Raw genomic sequence first — 13859 nt, forward strand, 5'->3', positions numbered from 1 at the left:
TGGAAGCATTATGAAACTTATGTGATCTGAAATTTAATTCATATTTCATAATGCTACAGAGAATCATATTTGACTCTATCACACTGTAAATATAAGTTGCATTTTTGTAATGGAAACAAAAGAATGAAAAGATGTCTTATGTTTTTGTATTGAACACTACTGAATAGTTCAATGACGGTAAACTTGATTCTCTCTTTTGGTAATTATACTTCAATGAAGTCATTCTATTTCCTGTCTAGGGTAGCCTTTTTTGTTCGTTTGGGTGTAGGAGGGACCATTTTTAATTATTTATTAATGTGACTTTGTGTTTGCTCATGCTGCGCTTGCATTTGTGCAACCTCTGGTTGATGTCTGGTAGGTTTTTCGATGTGTTAAGAACTGTTTGTGCAAATATGACCAATTATTATCTCTTCCAATGAAAGGAAAAAAGTAACAATTTGGGTTGTTTCAGGTCAAGGATGTGGGTTCTATCACTCTTGAAGATGCACTTGAGTTGCTACAATACCCATTGACATTGGTATGTTTCTTAGTTCTCAATTTGAGCCGTAGATTCTTATCATATTTGTTGTAATGTGTTCTGGGTTCTTTTATAAGTATAGCATATTAAATGCATTTAGCGTTTGTTGGAATAAGTATCGCTTAGCCTAGGATGTAGCATATGAATCAGAGTGTACGCAAAACCATTTGACCTTCGTGGAACATGAATCCAATACTGGAGTTGCTACAATACCCATTGAGATTGGTATGTTTCTCAGTTTTCAATTTGGCCTTAGGTTCTTATCATATTTGTTAGGATATGTGCGCTTGGTTCATTTATAAGTATAGCGTATTAAATGCATTTAGTGTTAGCCTAGGAAGTAGCATATGAATTAGAGTGTATGCAAAACCATTCGGCCATCGTGGTACATGAATCCAATAGTTTCACGTTGACGCATTTTATTTGTTGGAAAGTGAGAAATCAGTGTTGAAACGTGAAAGCACACCTAGTTTACGTGATCAATATTCTGCATAAAACATATATATTGCATAAGAAACCAACATCGCTCATGCTATTCCATCTCACTAAATTCAACATGTTATCACGGGCGTGTACCATTCTGTGACTTGTCCCATCACAATTTCACTGCCACATTCCTAAAATATGGAATTCTAGTTCTTACTTTTTCTTATATTGTCTCTTCTGTCACATCAAGCAATTTAAAATTCTTCTTCAAAATGCTACAATGTTGATTTTGCATACCAAGTTTTAACTATAAATATAAGATAATCTCATGTGCAGTTGGTGTTATATGTGTGTGGGTATTGTTTCAAAAAGAATATTTGATGTTAATTCTATAACCACTGTTGTGTTGTGTTACAAAATTTGTCCATAGTGAATGATGTTTTAGGAACAAGATATGTACAACATGAACTAATTAAATAAAGGGTTTTTTTTTTTTTCAAAATTCTCAATCTTCAAAATATTATTCATTTGTATGATATTTTTTATTTGTGTTCTAGTGATAACGAACCTTTTGCCTGTCCCTGCTGCATTTTTTAGTCTTGCTGACTAATTCGTTTGCTTGTGGTTAGGGTAACCATCCCAAGGATGGACAACCTGTCATAATAAAGCTTGCAAGAGTTGGGTTTTCTGTAAGACATCGGCGCACAATAGCTTCTGTTCCTAAGGTATGATTGTAGTTTTAAGCACTTTCTAATTTTAGATTTTATTTCTCCTCCCGACTATGCAACCATAGCAACATAGTTGTTGAGCATGCGTTTAGGGTTTAGGGTTCTCCTCTTGACTATGCAAATACAATTGTGCTTGATCTCTATTTTGTTAATTTTGGTTATCTTTTAGTATGGGTTCTCCTCTTGACTGTGCAAATACAATTGTGCTTGATCTCTATTTTGTTAATTTTGGTTATCTTTTAGTATGTAATTTGTTGGGATGCAAACAGATACACTACGGCCATACTACTAATCTAGCATAAGAACCATTAAAAGCTGTTGAGGAGCTACATAGAGAATTAAAGAAAGATTGATATCAATGATGATGGGTAGCAGTTGAGTATTTCCCTTGTACACACACACAATCCGAGTAGTGGATCCTTTTTGACATATATGAAAATGCGAATCACAACATTCCAAAGGCCAATATGAGGATTCTGCATGAATTGATTAACAAGTCCAACTGCATAAGAAGTCTCAAGTCTTGGAATACTGAGATAAATGAGTTTCCCACTAGCTTTCTATATCTTTCTGGATTTAAAAAGGTTTCACCTTGGTCCAATATTTGCTTCTGATTTGGGTTTGTTGGATTATCATTTGGCTTGCCATTTCCACGACATATTTTCTTTGTGAAACTACAACACCTTCCTTTAACTAAGCCATTTCAATACCAAGAAAGTATTTCAGATAGCCAAGATCTTTGGTCTCAAAGTGAAGTGACTGAATAACTACTCTTTTAGCTGAGAAATCTGAGTGGCATCATTTCATGTCATAACTACATCATCAACATACCATTAGACAAACACACTTCCTAGGGCAAGTATGCCAATAGAAAACTAAATGATGTGTCTCACTTCGTTTAATCCAAAGATCTACACAATATGACTTTATGTTTTGGAACCTAGCTATGAGCGGTTGCTTCAGGATCAATGGCTATTGGATGTTTGCCATTTACTCCTTTCTAGTCTGTCTTTCAAAGGCGACGCCCCCTTGTTCCTTTTGGGGTTGATAGGCTCAATTATAACCAAAGCTAACAAAAATACTTTTTGCATCTATTTTACAAAGAAAATAAAGAACAAATCCTACATATTATGAGTCCAAGAAATGCAAAATATAGAAACTCATTTTTTTTTTGTGTGAACTAGAACATCTTTTGTCATGCTTATGGTTTCTCATTGGAATGATGTGTCCATGCTCTTTATTTGTCTTCATTCATGCACTGATAACAACTTAAATTTAGAGATGGCCAAAAAATCAGCTCTCCGTTATATATGTATAAAATGATGAGTATAAGTACATCTCAAAGAGGAAGGCTACCGTCTATGTTCCTTAACCTAAAGCTAGGTACACTCAAAAACAGCTTTTATATAAGCTGTACAGCAAGACAATATCACCTATTTCAACATTAGGATGCAAAGAGCTTCTCTACCGCTACAGACACAATAAAAATAAGATTGATATTTCTTCATTCATGATGATAGCGCAATGAGTGATACAAATTTATATCCTAGTTTTTGTCAGTAACAACCATACAGGTGTCCTAATCTAGTTTTAGTCTTCCAGTCATTTGGTTTTCAGAGCATATCCTAATATAGACAATGAAAGTATGCCTTCTAAGAAATGGAAACAAAGCATGTAACATCGCTCTTTTCCTAACTGCTGACTTTAGATGTTGACGTATGTTCTCGGATTACAACTGGTTAAATTTTTTTGTTACCAATGAAGCAAACAGACGTCTATAATGTATGTTAGAAATCACATTTGTGGACGGATACGTTTTTGTTATTTTTCCCCTTTGTTTAGTTTTAGAAATTATGGCCTAACCAGTAGGGGGCAATAGGCTATTCCAGACTTTGTTGTTTTCTTCGTTGTCTTCGACTACGATGATTTTGTATTGTTTCTCACCATGGGTGGTGGAACCCTAAGGTTGTGGACTTTAATTTATATTTATAATATTAGTTCTTCGGATTGATTTAAATTAACATAAAGTGGATAAATCACTTTTACTATTGATGTCTATTCTGCAAAATGGTGTACATGGTTTTACATTTGAACAACTAGCTAGACAAGCAAATGTTAGGCCTGAGACCGAGGCAAGAAATGTTTCCTTTCACATTTTTTCTTCACCATCCAATCGGTAATCGAACACAGCCATTATGTCAAAGTAACATTTCAAAGCTTGTTTTTCCAACGCTCAATTTTTCCTAGTGTGACATTTTTTTTCCTTTTGAAATTGACATTTAGAATATCAAGCCAACTGATGTCACCCTGGAAAAAGCCCTTGAATTTTTATCCGGAAAAGACGTGAGACGGTCTGGTCGGCCAAAAGGCAAATCTAAAGCTCAAGAAGTTGAAGTTATTGAAGCATTCTAAGTTGACCTGTATTTTTAGCATGACTGCAGGTTGCCTTTAGCTTCTTGGAATTTCCAACTATTCTCCAACCAGAGAATTTGTGAATCGAGTCCCAGCTGCAAGATTCTTTTATTGAGCCAAATGTATATTTATAATTGTTCAAGAAATTTTGTAGTCTTTCTTTTGATAAGTGTCTGTAACATTAGACCAACATAATTATTTACTTTAGAATAAGGAATATTTGTTATAGCGAATATTGGTTAAACCTTTTTTTTATCAGCAAGGATTGATATTCTTTTATCTTAGCTGCCTTGTAAATCCATAGAAAAACTCGTACCTTGTCTTTTTTAATAGGTTTGTCTTGCTCTTTTTATTTTGTTTTCTTGGTGTTTAGAATACTTGACGTTGCTAGGGTTTACGACAGGCTCCTTCAAGATGAAAAGAGATAGACTTATTGTAATTTATGTAGAGATATATTTGTGGAAAGAGATGGTGGCGATAAGAACTAATACTCTTCAAAGTATTCGTCAATGTGTGGAATGCTTATATGAAGTTAATTTTACTTGAATATGGAAATTTCGTTTACAATTTTTTATTAAAATATTTTTCCTCAATCAGCTAAACGATTAAAATTAAGCGATGATATGATAAACTTGTTAGCAAATAAAATTGAATGGTTGTCCCACTTTTTATTTAGGTCATGTCATTACTTCTTCCACTTTCATATATTTCATCCATCTATTTCATTTTATACTCATAAATATGAAAGTTTTTATTTTGGTCTTTTTGAATTATGTAATCAGAAATTTTTTATTTATTTATTTTTGATTGTATATTGTACAATCTTGAAATTATTTGAATTTTGTAATTCAGAAATTAATTTTTTTATTTTTGGATTATGTTTTGAAAACTTATTTTCTTTAAAAAAAAGTTTCAAATTATACAATTTAGAAGTTTTTTTTATTCGATTGTGTAAGGAGCTAAAAATACTTTCGAAATCCAAAATATAGAAATTCTTTTAATTTATACAACCTGAAATATATTTTTTATTTTTAAATTGTATAATCTAATAAAAGGGGAAATTAGCATATTTATGGAGATGGGATACGGAAGACGAAGATATGGAAGTGGAAGAAGAAATATCCTTTTATTTGTCATGAATCACTTGAAGTTTACATGTCATGAATCACTTGAAGTTTACATGTTGTATGGTTATTTTAGGACGTTTAAAAGACTTCACTACTTTTAAGATTGTATTTTCGAGAAAATGTAGATATTTAAAATTTTATTGTTGATTATATTTGATCAAGAAAGTTATAAATAAATATGTAAATAAAATTAGAAGGTTCAAAGAATGTAAAATTGAAATTGATGACATATTTCTTAATTAGTTTTGATGAACACATAAGAATCAAATTAGTGATTTACAAAGTTAGATAGCCTTACATTAAAAGACAAAAAAGGTGAATGATAGGATTGATAATGTGAAATATACAAACATCTGTATGAAACACTTAAGTTATGCTTATAAGGATTCAATCAAATTAAAATTCTTAAGGTTTTTTTCGTTTTCTCCTCCTTTTGGCTTCTCAATTTTTCTGCTTTTGGTCTTTGGGTATCTTGGTATCTTAATCTTGGTGAAAGAAGAGTGAAGGCACTCTGCTCAAATAAGTTATTAATGTAGTCTGATTATATTTGCCTGGTGGACCTTAATTGTTCAGTTAACTAGCGATTTGATCTTTCTTAACATGATAATTTTCTAAAGGAAATGTTGTTGTTTAAACATGTGATGGGGGCTTCTCTAGCTGAAGTTGAGAAGTTGAAGCAAACGAATGGTACAGTTGATAGTGAATTAAAGGCTCTGGTAGAGGAGTACTCCAACTGTGACTCCAAGAAAAGAGTCTTGTGACCGTAGAGGAGGAAAAGCTTTGGTAGGAAGTAAAGGGCTTGTGACAGAGTTTGATGGACATGGCCTTGTCCCACCACTTGGAACAATGCTGACATGAGAAGATTGAAAAGGAGTTGGAGAATGCCCAACAATTTGTGTTGGACCAACATGAGCTTGGCTTCAACAAGTAGTCCATTTCAATAAACTCCCTCTCCACATAGGTGACTTTGGTATGGGCAAGGATTTTTTTAAGGGTGAAGTTGTCCCTTTCAAGGGTGAGGTGCCTACGCTTGAGGGTTTTGAAGATGTTTGTGTGGACCAGGACATTAACATTGAGTGATCTTTTGTGGTATGTTTTTTTGTATACACGACCATTAGAGTTGGTTTATCTTGACTATAGAGTTATCTATTTTTATGTATGACTTATCTTGCTTATGCGGTTTGTTAAGTTTTAAGATTTTTTTGGCCTTTCTCCCTTCATTTACCTTATTGTTTCGTAGTTGTTGTTAGTAGAGTTTAATGAAGTAATTAGTGGAAATTATCCTAGAAGGGTGTGTGAAACTTAATTGATAAGGATTCACATTTGTGGAAACAAACAAGCTCGATTAACAAAATTTAATCAAGAGGTATTCATTTCATGTTTGTGAAAGCATCCTCAACTAGTAAGTGAGACTTAATCAAGATGTATTCACATTTGTGAAAACATACTCGATTTATTAGTGAGACTTAACCGTGAGAGATTCACGTTTGTGAAAGCGTCCTCGGTCAATTAGTGAGAAAGAGTCTAATTTACTAAGTACACCACCCTATTCTAACTTATTCTTCTATTTGGACCCCTAAAAAGAGTCAAAATTATTGACATAAACTTGTCTTGTAAAAAAACTAGAAGAAAGAACATTTGATGTATAGTTCTTCTTCTGCTGAGGTTCTTTTGATGTTTGGTAGGGTCTTGTTTGGATGCTGAGATGACTGACTCAATTGTAAAGTGTTTGTGGCCTTAGTCATTTGTTTTTCGAGTTGGGTTGTATCATCTTTTGTTCTCTCTGGTTGAGGTCTTCCAAAACATGCTCTACCTCTTCTAACGAACATGGTTAGAAATCTTACTCGGCCCCACAGTCGATGACAAAATGTTCTTACAAGGACCAAGTAAAACCATAACTCTCAAGGTTTTCTTTGGTTTCTCTTCCTCTCGGCTTTCCATTTCTCTAATTTTGGTATTTCGGTATCTCTGTCTTGGCAAAAGTGAGGTGTACCTGCAAAGGTATTCAGACGTTCAAATAAGTATGTCTTAATAATTAGTCAACCCTGTTATGTCTGTTTATACTTGGGTTTTAATTGTCAGGGCCTCTCCTAGGCCTAATTCACCTGCTAATTAGCAATTTGATCCTCCTTAATAGAATAGTTCTTGATTAAGAGGGTAATTAGGTTATTAAGATAAGAGGTACATAGTTGGCCTTATTAGCATCCCGAACCAAGAGGTCGAACGACTTGCTATGGCCAGATAAGATCGAGAGGTTGAGGTACCGATTGATACTTAAGCTAAAGAAGATAAATGTTGTAAATAGACAATTTTATTAAACGTTCCAAGTTAGATTATGTGTATTTGAAGGTCAATTAATCTCTTTAAATAACTTGATAGTAGACTCTAGATATACTTCAACAAATTCAAATATTACGTAAACTTGCTTTTAGGAATAAGATTGGTGAGCATTTAACTAGATTTTTCAACATATCTATATGAATATTTAGCAAGAACACAACTAGTGTCACCGTTATAGACGAAATCAGACATACAATTGAGGTACGTAAGTATATGATTTACCATTCTAATAATTTTTTTATATATCATAGATTTTTAAATATTTATTTTTTCTTTTACTTTTATATATATTTTAAATTTAAATAATTAAAAATAGTAATATTCATCCTCGTATGAAAAGATTTATGTTGCACTAAAATAGAAAGAAATTTAATTAATTTAGAACATATGTTATGTAATAGGATATCAAAACAATTATGAAAATTTCAAAATTTTATTTAACATTGAGTTTTTCCATTTCATAATTACTTATCAAAACTTTGATAATGAATATTCATGATGAATAAAAGTTTGAAACATGTTCCATGCCTTGTAATTATTCAAAATATGAGTTTGAAACTAAAATGAAACAATACAAGTCATATTTATATGCATGTAAAAGTTACATAAAGATTAACAATTGTTCAGATTAAGAATATTGGAGAAACTTGGTTCTCCTTTTACCAAGTTTCTCCTAGATGAAAAATGTATTTTCAAATTACAAGGAATTTCTTATCCTCCTTTATGCTCAGTTTGTTTCAATTATTGTTTATGTAGACATATTTGAGAAAGATAATTGTGTTTATATTCAATGATTTAAGGGAATTTACTAGTTCAGAAATGAGAGAGAGTATCTCTTATATGGTGCTTATACAAATACAAAACTATCCTCAATTTTATTTCTCTCTCCAACACCTTCTTAATAAATAAAAGGTAGTGGCACATATATAATTATTTATAATAAAAATAATATTAATTATAAAATTAAATATAACATAACAATGTTATTTAAAAGTATTTTTTATTGAGTTTTTATAATTATAAATATTCAGATATTATTTATTTTTGATAAAATTTTCTTTTAGAATTTTTTTAATTAGATAATATTTTATTTTTTTAACTAACATATTTTATTAATAATATTTTAATTTTAACAAATATAAATAAATAATTTATTTTTTTTATTTTTAATTAATTATAATATTATATTTTTATTAATTAATTATATTTATTATACCATACACAAATTTATTATAATTTAAGTTTTAATTTACACAATTGACAATTTTTAATATAAAAATATCTAAAATAATTTACAAAATTTTAATTAACTCAAATTTATACAAAATTATTTCATAATTTATTATTTAAAGGCTTTTAAAAACAAAGATAAATTTATATTACTCACACTCATTATATTACTCACTTTCGGTTATTACTCACTTTCAGTAAATCATTTCCATAAATCTACTTTACATAATTTTAAATAAATTTAATACATAATAAAATGAAAATAAGGGTATAATTAAAAAAATACTTTATCTTAAAATTTTAAAATTTTCCTTCAAAAAATAACATTTTTTCCTTAAAAAAAACAGTTACGTAAAAACAAGAGGAAAATCTACAGTATTTTATTAAGATCCCTCCCTTTTCAATCAGCCTTAGTAGTTTACTTCTTACTTTATAAAATTATTGCTTACCTCCTACTTTAAAGAGATTTCAACATCAAGAGTCTAGATTCTCTAATATTTTTGGTATCATTCCTCTACTGTAATTTCAAAATACACACTGAATTTAATATTTAGAATATATTAAAAAATGAATATATGAAAACAGTGTATTTTAAAAATTAGGTAATATGGTCAAAATTAAGTGGTGGAGGATCTGCAGCACAAGACCTTGGAATCCCATTCAGATTGATAAAACTGAGAAATATGACCACATAAACTATCACTCATGTGTGTCTGTGATGAGAAATTGTAGTTAAAAGATAAGCCATGCTAAACAAATTATTGAAACGCTGAGGTGTGGTCTAAATAATACAAAATGAAAGATTTTAATTTGTGAATAATAAGACATGAATTACAAAAACAAAATACCTGGGAACCTAAAGGTATGAACTATACACATACATACCCACCACCACCAATAACCACCATATCAAAACTATCATCATATTCAACAATTCTATTCCCTCTTCTCTATACACCAGAAAGAAAAAAAGAACATAAAAAATGAACCCAGGAATTTAACTAAATGAAGGATATGATATGAAATAAATGATGGAATGGAATGGAACCCTCTTAAAAAGATGAAGCTGCTTCTGTCTGGCTTCCTCTGGTGTGGCGGTGGTGTCGTTTTCCATGGTGCCGACCGCTACCAAAAGTTACTGGATCAAACTTTCTTAGCCTATCAGCTTCTTGGGAATTTATTACACACTCTGATGGAGCTGCTTTGTATCTGAGTCTGTCGTAGCAGTAGGAGTATGTCATGTGCTTCTTTCTGAAATTCTCCATTTTGATTCTTTGTGCAGCTGTAACACTAGAAGGAATGGCTTCAGAACTTTGATCATTCTCACACTTCCCCACCTGCTCAATTGGATCCACTGCACACCCATGCAGTACAAGGTCAGAGAATTTGGCAACATAGGGTGCATACTTGTAGTTAACCCTGTATTTCCCTCCATTCGTAGCCCAATCAGATGCATCCCATATTGTTGCATACAGTGTCATTGGCTTAGAGGGGAAATCTCCTCCCATAGATTCTGTTCGCTTCACTTCTCTAATAGGAACATTGTCCACATAAAATCTGGACATGGATACACAGTTAAGAAAAACTTGAAAGACAATAATATAAAATCCATATTCTACATTTTACTTTCTATTTGAAAAAAAAAATCACTCCCACTCTTATAAAGTCTATGTTCTAATTCTTCATACAAGAATTTATATGCTTTAGTCTCTCTATGTAACACAATTTAGGTGTTCGAATACTGCAACAATCGACAGTAGAGGGGTTTAACATCAGTGATAACTTTGTAGCTGTACTAGAGCATCTAAAGTACTTGACAAATGACAGCACATACTAAAGCATGATAAAATTGCTTTAACCAGAAACGTAAAAGAAATACTTATACGAAGACTAAATATATATTTTCAAAGTATAGGGACAAAAACACATATACTCCAAAAGATAAACACTTTACTCCAATATAAAGACTGAAAGTACAGTTTGAGAGTGTAGAAGAGCATGAATATGATTAATTAAAGAAAAAGGCTTTTTAATCGAACAGAGGATTCGGTAAAAGGAAAAAGAAAACTAGAGGAAATGTTTTAATAAACGAAAACACACCACCAACAAAATCTATCAAATTTCTACTAACAAACAAGAGATCATCAGACTAAAGTGTGAGGGGTAGTTGTAAGAAATAAGAATGATGATAAAAGTTAGCAGAACAAAGAATAAGTAGGACATAATGGAAGATATAACCAGGTAGACACTCACATGATCTGAGAATCAGTCCAGACAATACTGTACTGATGGAAATCATCGGCAGGATCAAACCAGAGACCATATCTTTCCTCCCTGCCAATATTGGTGCTACCATTGCCATAAACATTAGTCTGAATCCTCCAGTTTTTGCCTCTGATGTTCCCCAAAAACTCAAAGTCGATTTCATCATGGTTATTCTGGAACATGTCACCGTTTGACATCTGCAAACAGATAACATGATGAGATAAATTACTTTTCCTGTTTTCCGAATACAAGTTAAAATCAACACCAGAATACTTTTCCTGTTTTTACTTTTGCCAAGTAAGAAGTCCTAAATTTTATCCTGAATAATCCTAAATTTCATTCTCTACTGTTGACGATGAAAATGAGAACATATGGACTTTCTATTTTATCAAAAAAACTTATTGGTATTCTTCAAATCCAAAACCTTACCAGTAAATTCCTGAGAGCTGTTTGGCTTATATTTTAAAAAATAAAAAAAGCTGTGATTTTGAGAAAAAAAAAACGATATTATAAAGACTGGTGATGACTGGGGTGAAGTAGAAATCTTCATTAAACGGAAAGCTGGTGATGACAACGGATGGTTGAGTTTTCAAAATAGGAATAAAATCTAAGCATAAAAGAAAAAGATATCACTTTCAATAATCATAAAATTGAAGCAAAATACTCACATAGAAGGCAACCACAACTCCAGCAGTGTAATCAGCAGGCAACTTAATAGAAGCGCTAAAGTACCCGTGAAGATAAAGATCATGCGACACAAATCCTGAACCTGCAAACACACCCCAGATATGGAAAAACCAAAAAGGTGAAGACTTTAGCCACAGAAACAACCATCTCAACAACCCCACATAGATTAACAAAGGTGGCAAGAGAAAAAGAAAAAAAAAAAAAAAAAAACCTGTTCTCTCATCCAGTGAAAGATGAACCGATTTGCCATCCCTGTGGATGACCAAATTAGTGTCCCCAAACAAGGGCTGGTAACCTTCATCAAAGGGTATGATGGGGAAGTTTCTGGAGGAGGCAGAAAGGAAGGCAAAAAGCATGGAAGAAAAGAGTAGGAAGGCCATATGAGAGGCCTCCATGATTGTGTTTCCTGGGAGTGCTATTTTGAGATATATAAGGAGTGGTGCAAAGAAGGGTGATGAAGAAGAAGGAGAGGGAAGAAAAGGAATGAGAGAAAGAGAGAGGTTTGGAATAATGTCTACAGCTAGAAGCGATAGAGAGAGCCGAAAGAGGGTGATTAGAGAGAAGGACAAGGTTATTTGTATTGGAGAGAGTGCTGCAGTGTCTGTCAATGTAGACAAAATTGTTTTTATTTCTTCATTTAATTCAACTTTGTTTTTTTCTTCAAGAAATATAGTGATATTTAATTCGGGAATATTAATTGTGTGTGGAAAATGAGAAATACGTTAGAAATGTAGAAGAAGCTGTCAGCTGTATGAGTTCGAAGTGTGGTTTGTTTTCAATGACTACAAACACTTCTTCAAACAATTTACAACTATTTAAAATTTCTATCTAAATTTATATTTCAATAAAATATTATTTCTGCATCTATTTTAATAATTATAAAATAAAATAATTTTTAGTGTTAAATTTTATAATCTCTCCTTCTGCACCTCTTTTATGTTTCACTTTGATTAAATTAGTTGAACGTGACCTAATTATTGTCTTAATTGTTGATCAACCTATATCTAAATGTGATTTATCTATCTTTAGTAGTCTAAGTGTAGTCTCTTTCTTATTACTTTGGACCAACAAGGTGTGTTCGTGAAAAAATCTACAATGCAAATTAATTAAAGAATAAATGATGCAATAAATGTGTAAGTTGATGAACCATGTCAACTCTAATTTGAATTAGTGGTTAAACATTCTAGTTATTGGCCTACTATTTATTTATCAGTGTATAAATCAAGTTATTTATGATTTTAATAGGATATTATCACTATTTTCTATAAAAAAAAATCCACATATATACATATATACGGATAGCTATTCCCACATGTTATACATATAAGATAAATATTTAATTTCATGTAATTAGAATTATAATAAGTACATATTTTTTTCTCTAAGTTATTTAATTAAAATATCCTGACCAAAATATTTTTATTATATAAATTATATTATAATTTAATATAAACATTATTTTTTTTAAATTATGCACTTCTCCAATTCACTTAACTAATTCTTATTTATGATTAATGATTTGCCCAATTTTGACATTTAATATAAAAATGGATGTTAAAAAATATAAATTTTGATATATGTGGAAGAATATTTAATGTATTTAAATATATGTATCTAGATAATAAGAAAATTACTCAAATAATCACTTGAGAATCTATTTTTAAGGGTAATATAATAATTAGAGAAAATCAACTTATGTAATTATAAAGGAAAAAAAAGGAAGAATGACAAAATAACGAGTATCAACTAGTTATATAAATTTATTGGAGTATTAAAATGTGAAAAAGATGTTAAGAAGAATGGATGATTAAATTGTGTTTAAGACTTTTTGTGTAATGATGTATCCCTAATAGTAACTGGTCAAAAGATAATTTTGGTAAGTCAAAAATATTTTCTAAAAATTGATAAATATAGCCATAAAAAATAAACAAAGAGTATGTTAAACTTCTAGCCATAAAAAATAATTTAGATAATTAATTATTTTATCAAAATATTTGATAAAATATAGAAGTACAAATATAGATATACTAAAATAAAATATAAATTTCATATCTATTTCATATATAAAAAATATGAATAAGTAGTCAAAGTGACCCTCGTTCCACGAGGTTGTATCCTCTGACTAAT

The 13859-nt window shown here is 31.0% G+C and overlaps 2 protein-coding genes across 4 annotated transcripts in view; one reads left to right on the forward strand and one right to left on the reverse strand.

Moving 5' to 3' along the window:
* LOC137811619 (DNA topoisomerase, type IA, core) overlaps positions 1-4367 on the forward strand; it is a 31024-nt gene extending 26657 nt beyond the window's left edge. For both annotated transcript variants that reach the window (XR_016518667.1, XM_068613418.2), the window contains 3 exons: positions 452-517; positions 1573-1668; positions 3955-4367. Coding sequence is in view for 1 of the 2 variants with exons in the window: in XM_068613418.2 (XP_068469519.1) it covers positions 452-517; positions 1573-1668; positions 3955-4083 (291 nt within the window). In the remaining variant the exon portion in view is untranslated. The remainder of the gene's footprint in view (positions 1-451; positions 518-1572; positions 1669-3954) is intronic.
* A 5190-nt stretch (positions 4368-9557) lies between these two features.
* LOC137811620 (putative xyloglucan endotransglucosylase/hydrolase protein 28) lies at positions 9558-12335 on the reverse strand. 2 transcript variants are annotated; one of them, XM_068613421.2, is made up of 4 exons: positions 11944-12335; positions 11714-11814; positions 11034-11242; positions 9558-10337 (listed from the first exon to the last, which is right to left on the reverse strand). In XM_068613421.2, the coding sequence occupies exons 1-4, from the start codon at positions 12125-12127 to the stop codon at positions 9833-9835; spliced, it is 999 nt and encodes a 332-aa protein (XP_068469522.1). In that variant the 5' UTR covers positions 12128-12335; the 3' UTR covers positions 9558-9832. The 2 variants fall into 2 exon arrangements, with proteins under 2 accessions (XP_068469522.1, XP_090154798.1); XM_090298672.1 differs by having other exon boundaries at positions 11714-12300.
* Between the last annotated feature and the right edge of the window lie 1524 nt (positions 12336-13859).

This window comes from Phaseolus vulgaris, chromosome 2 (assembly GCF_051622355.1).
Source record: "Phaseolus vulgaris cultivar YP4 chromosome 2, ASM5162235v1, whole genome shotgun sequence".
Lineage (NCBI taxonomy): Eukaryota > Viridiplantae > Streptophyta > Magnoliopsida > Fabales > Fabaceae > Phaseolus > Phaseolus vulgaris.

Excerpts from the sequence above, each read along its gene's own strand:
- LOC137811620 (XM_090298672.1), bottom strand. The coding sequence starts at position 12,127 with ATGGAGGCCTCTCATATGGCCTTCCTACTCTTTTCTTCCATGCTTTTT. Across the intron at positions 11,243-11,713 it reads GAGTTGTGGTTGCCTTCTAT|ATGTCAAACGGTGACATGTT; the intron begins GTGAGTATTTTG and ends ATCTGTTTGCAG. Across the intron at positions 10,338-11,033 it reads TGGACTGATTCTCAGATCAT|ATTTTATGTGGACAATGTTC; the intron begins GTGAGTGTCTAC and ends ATCCATGTCCAG.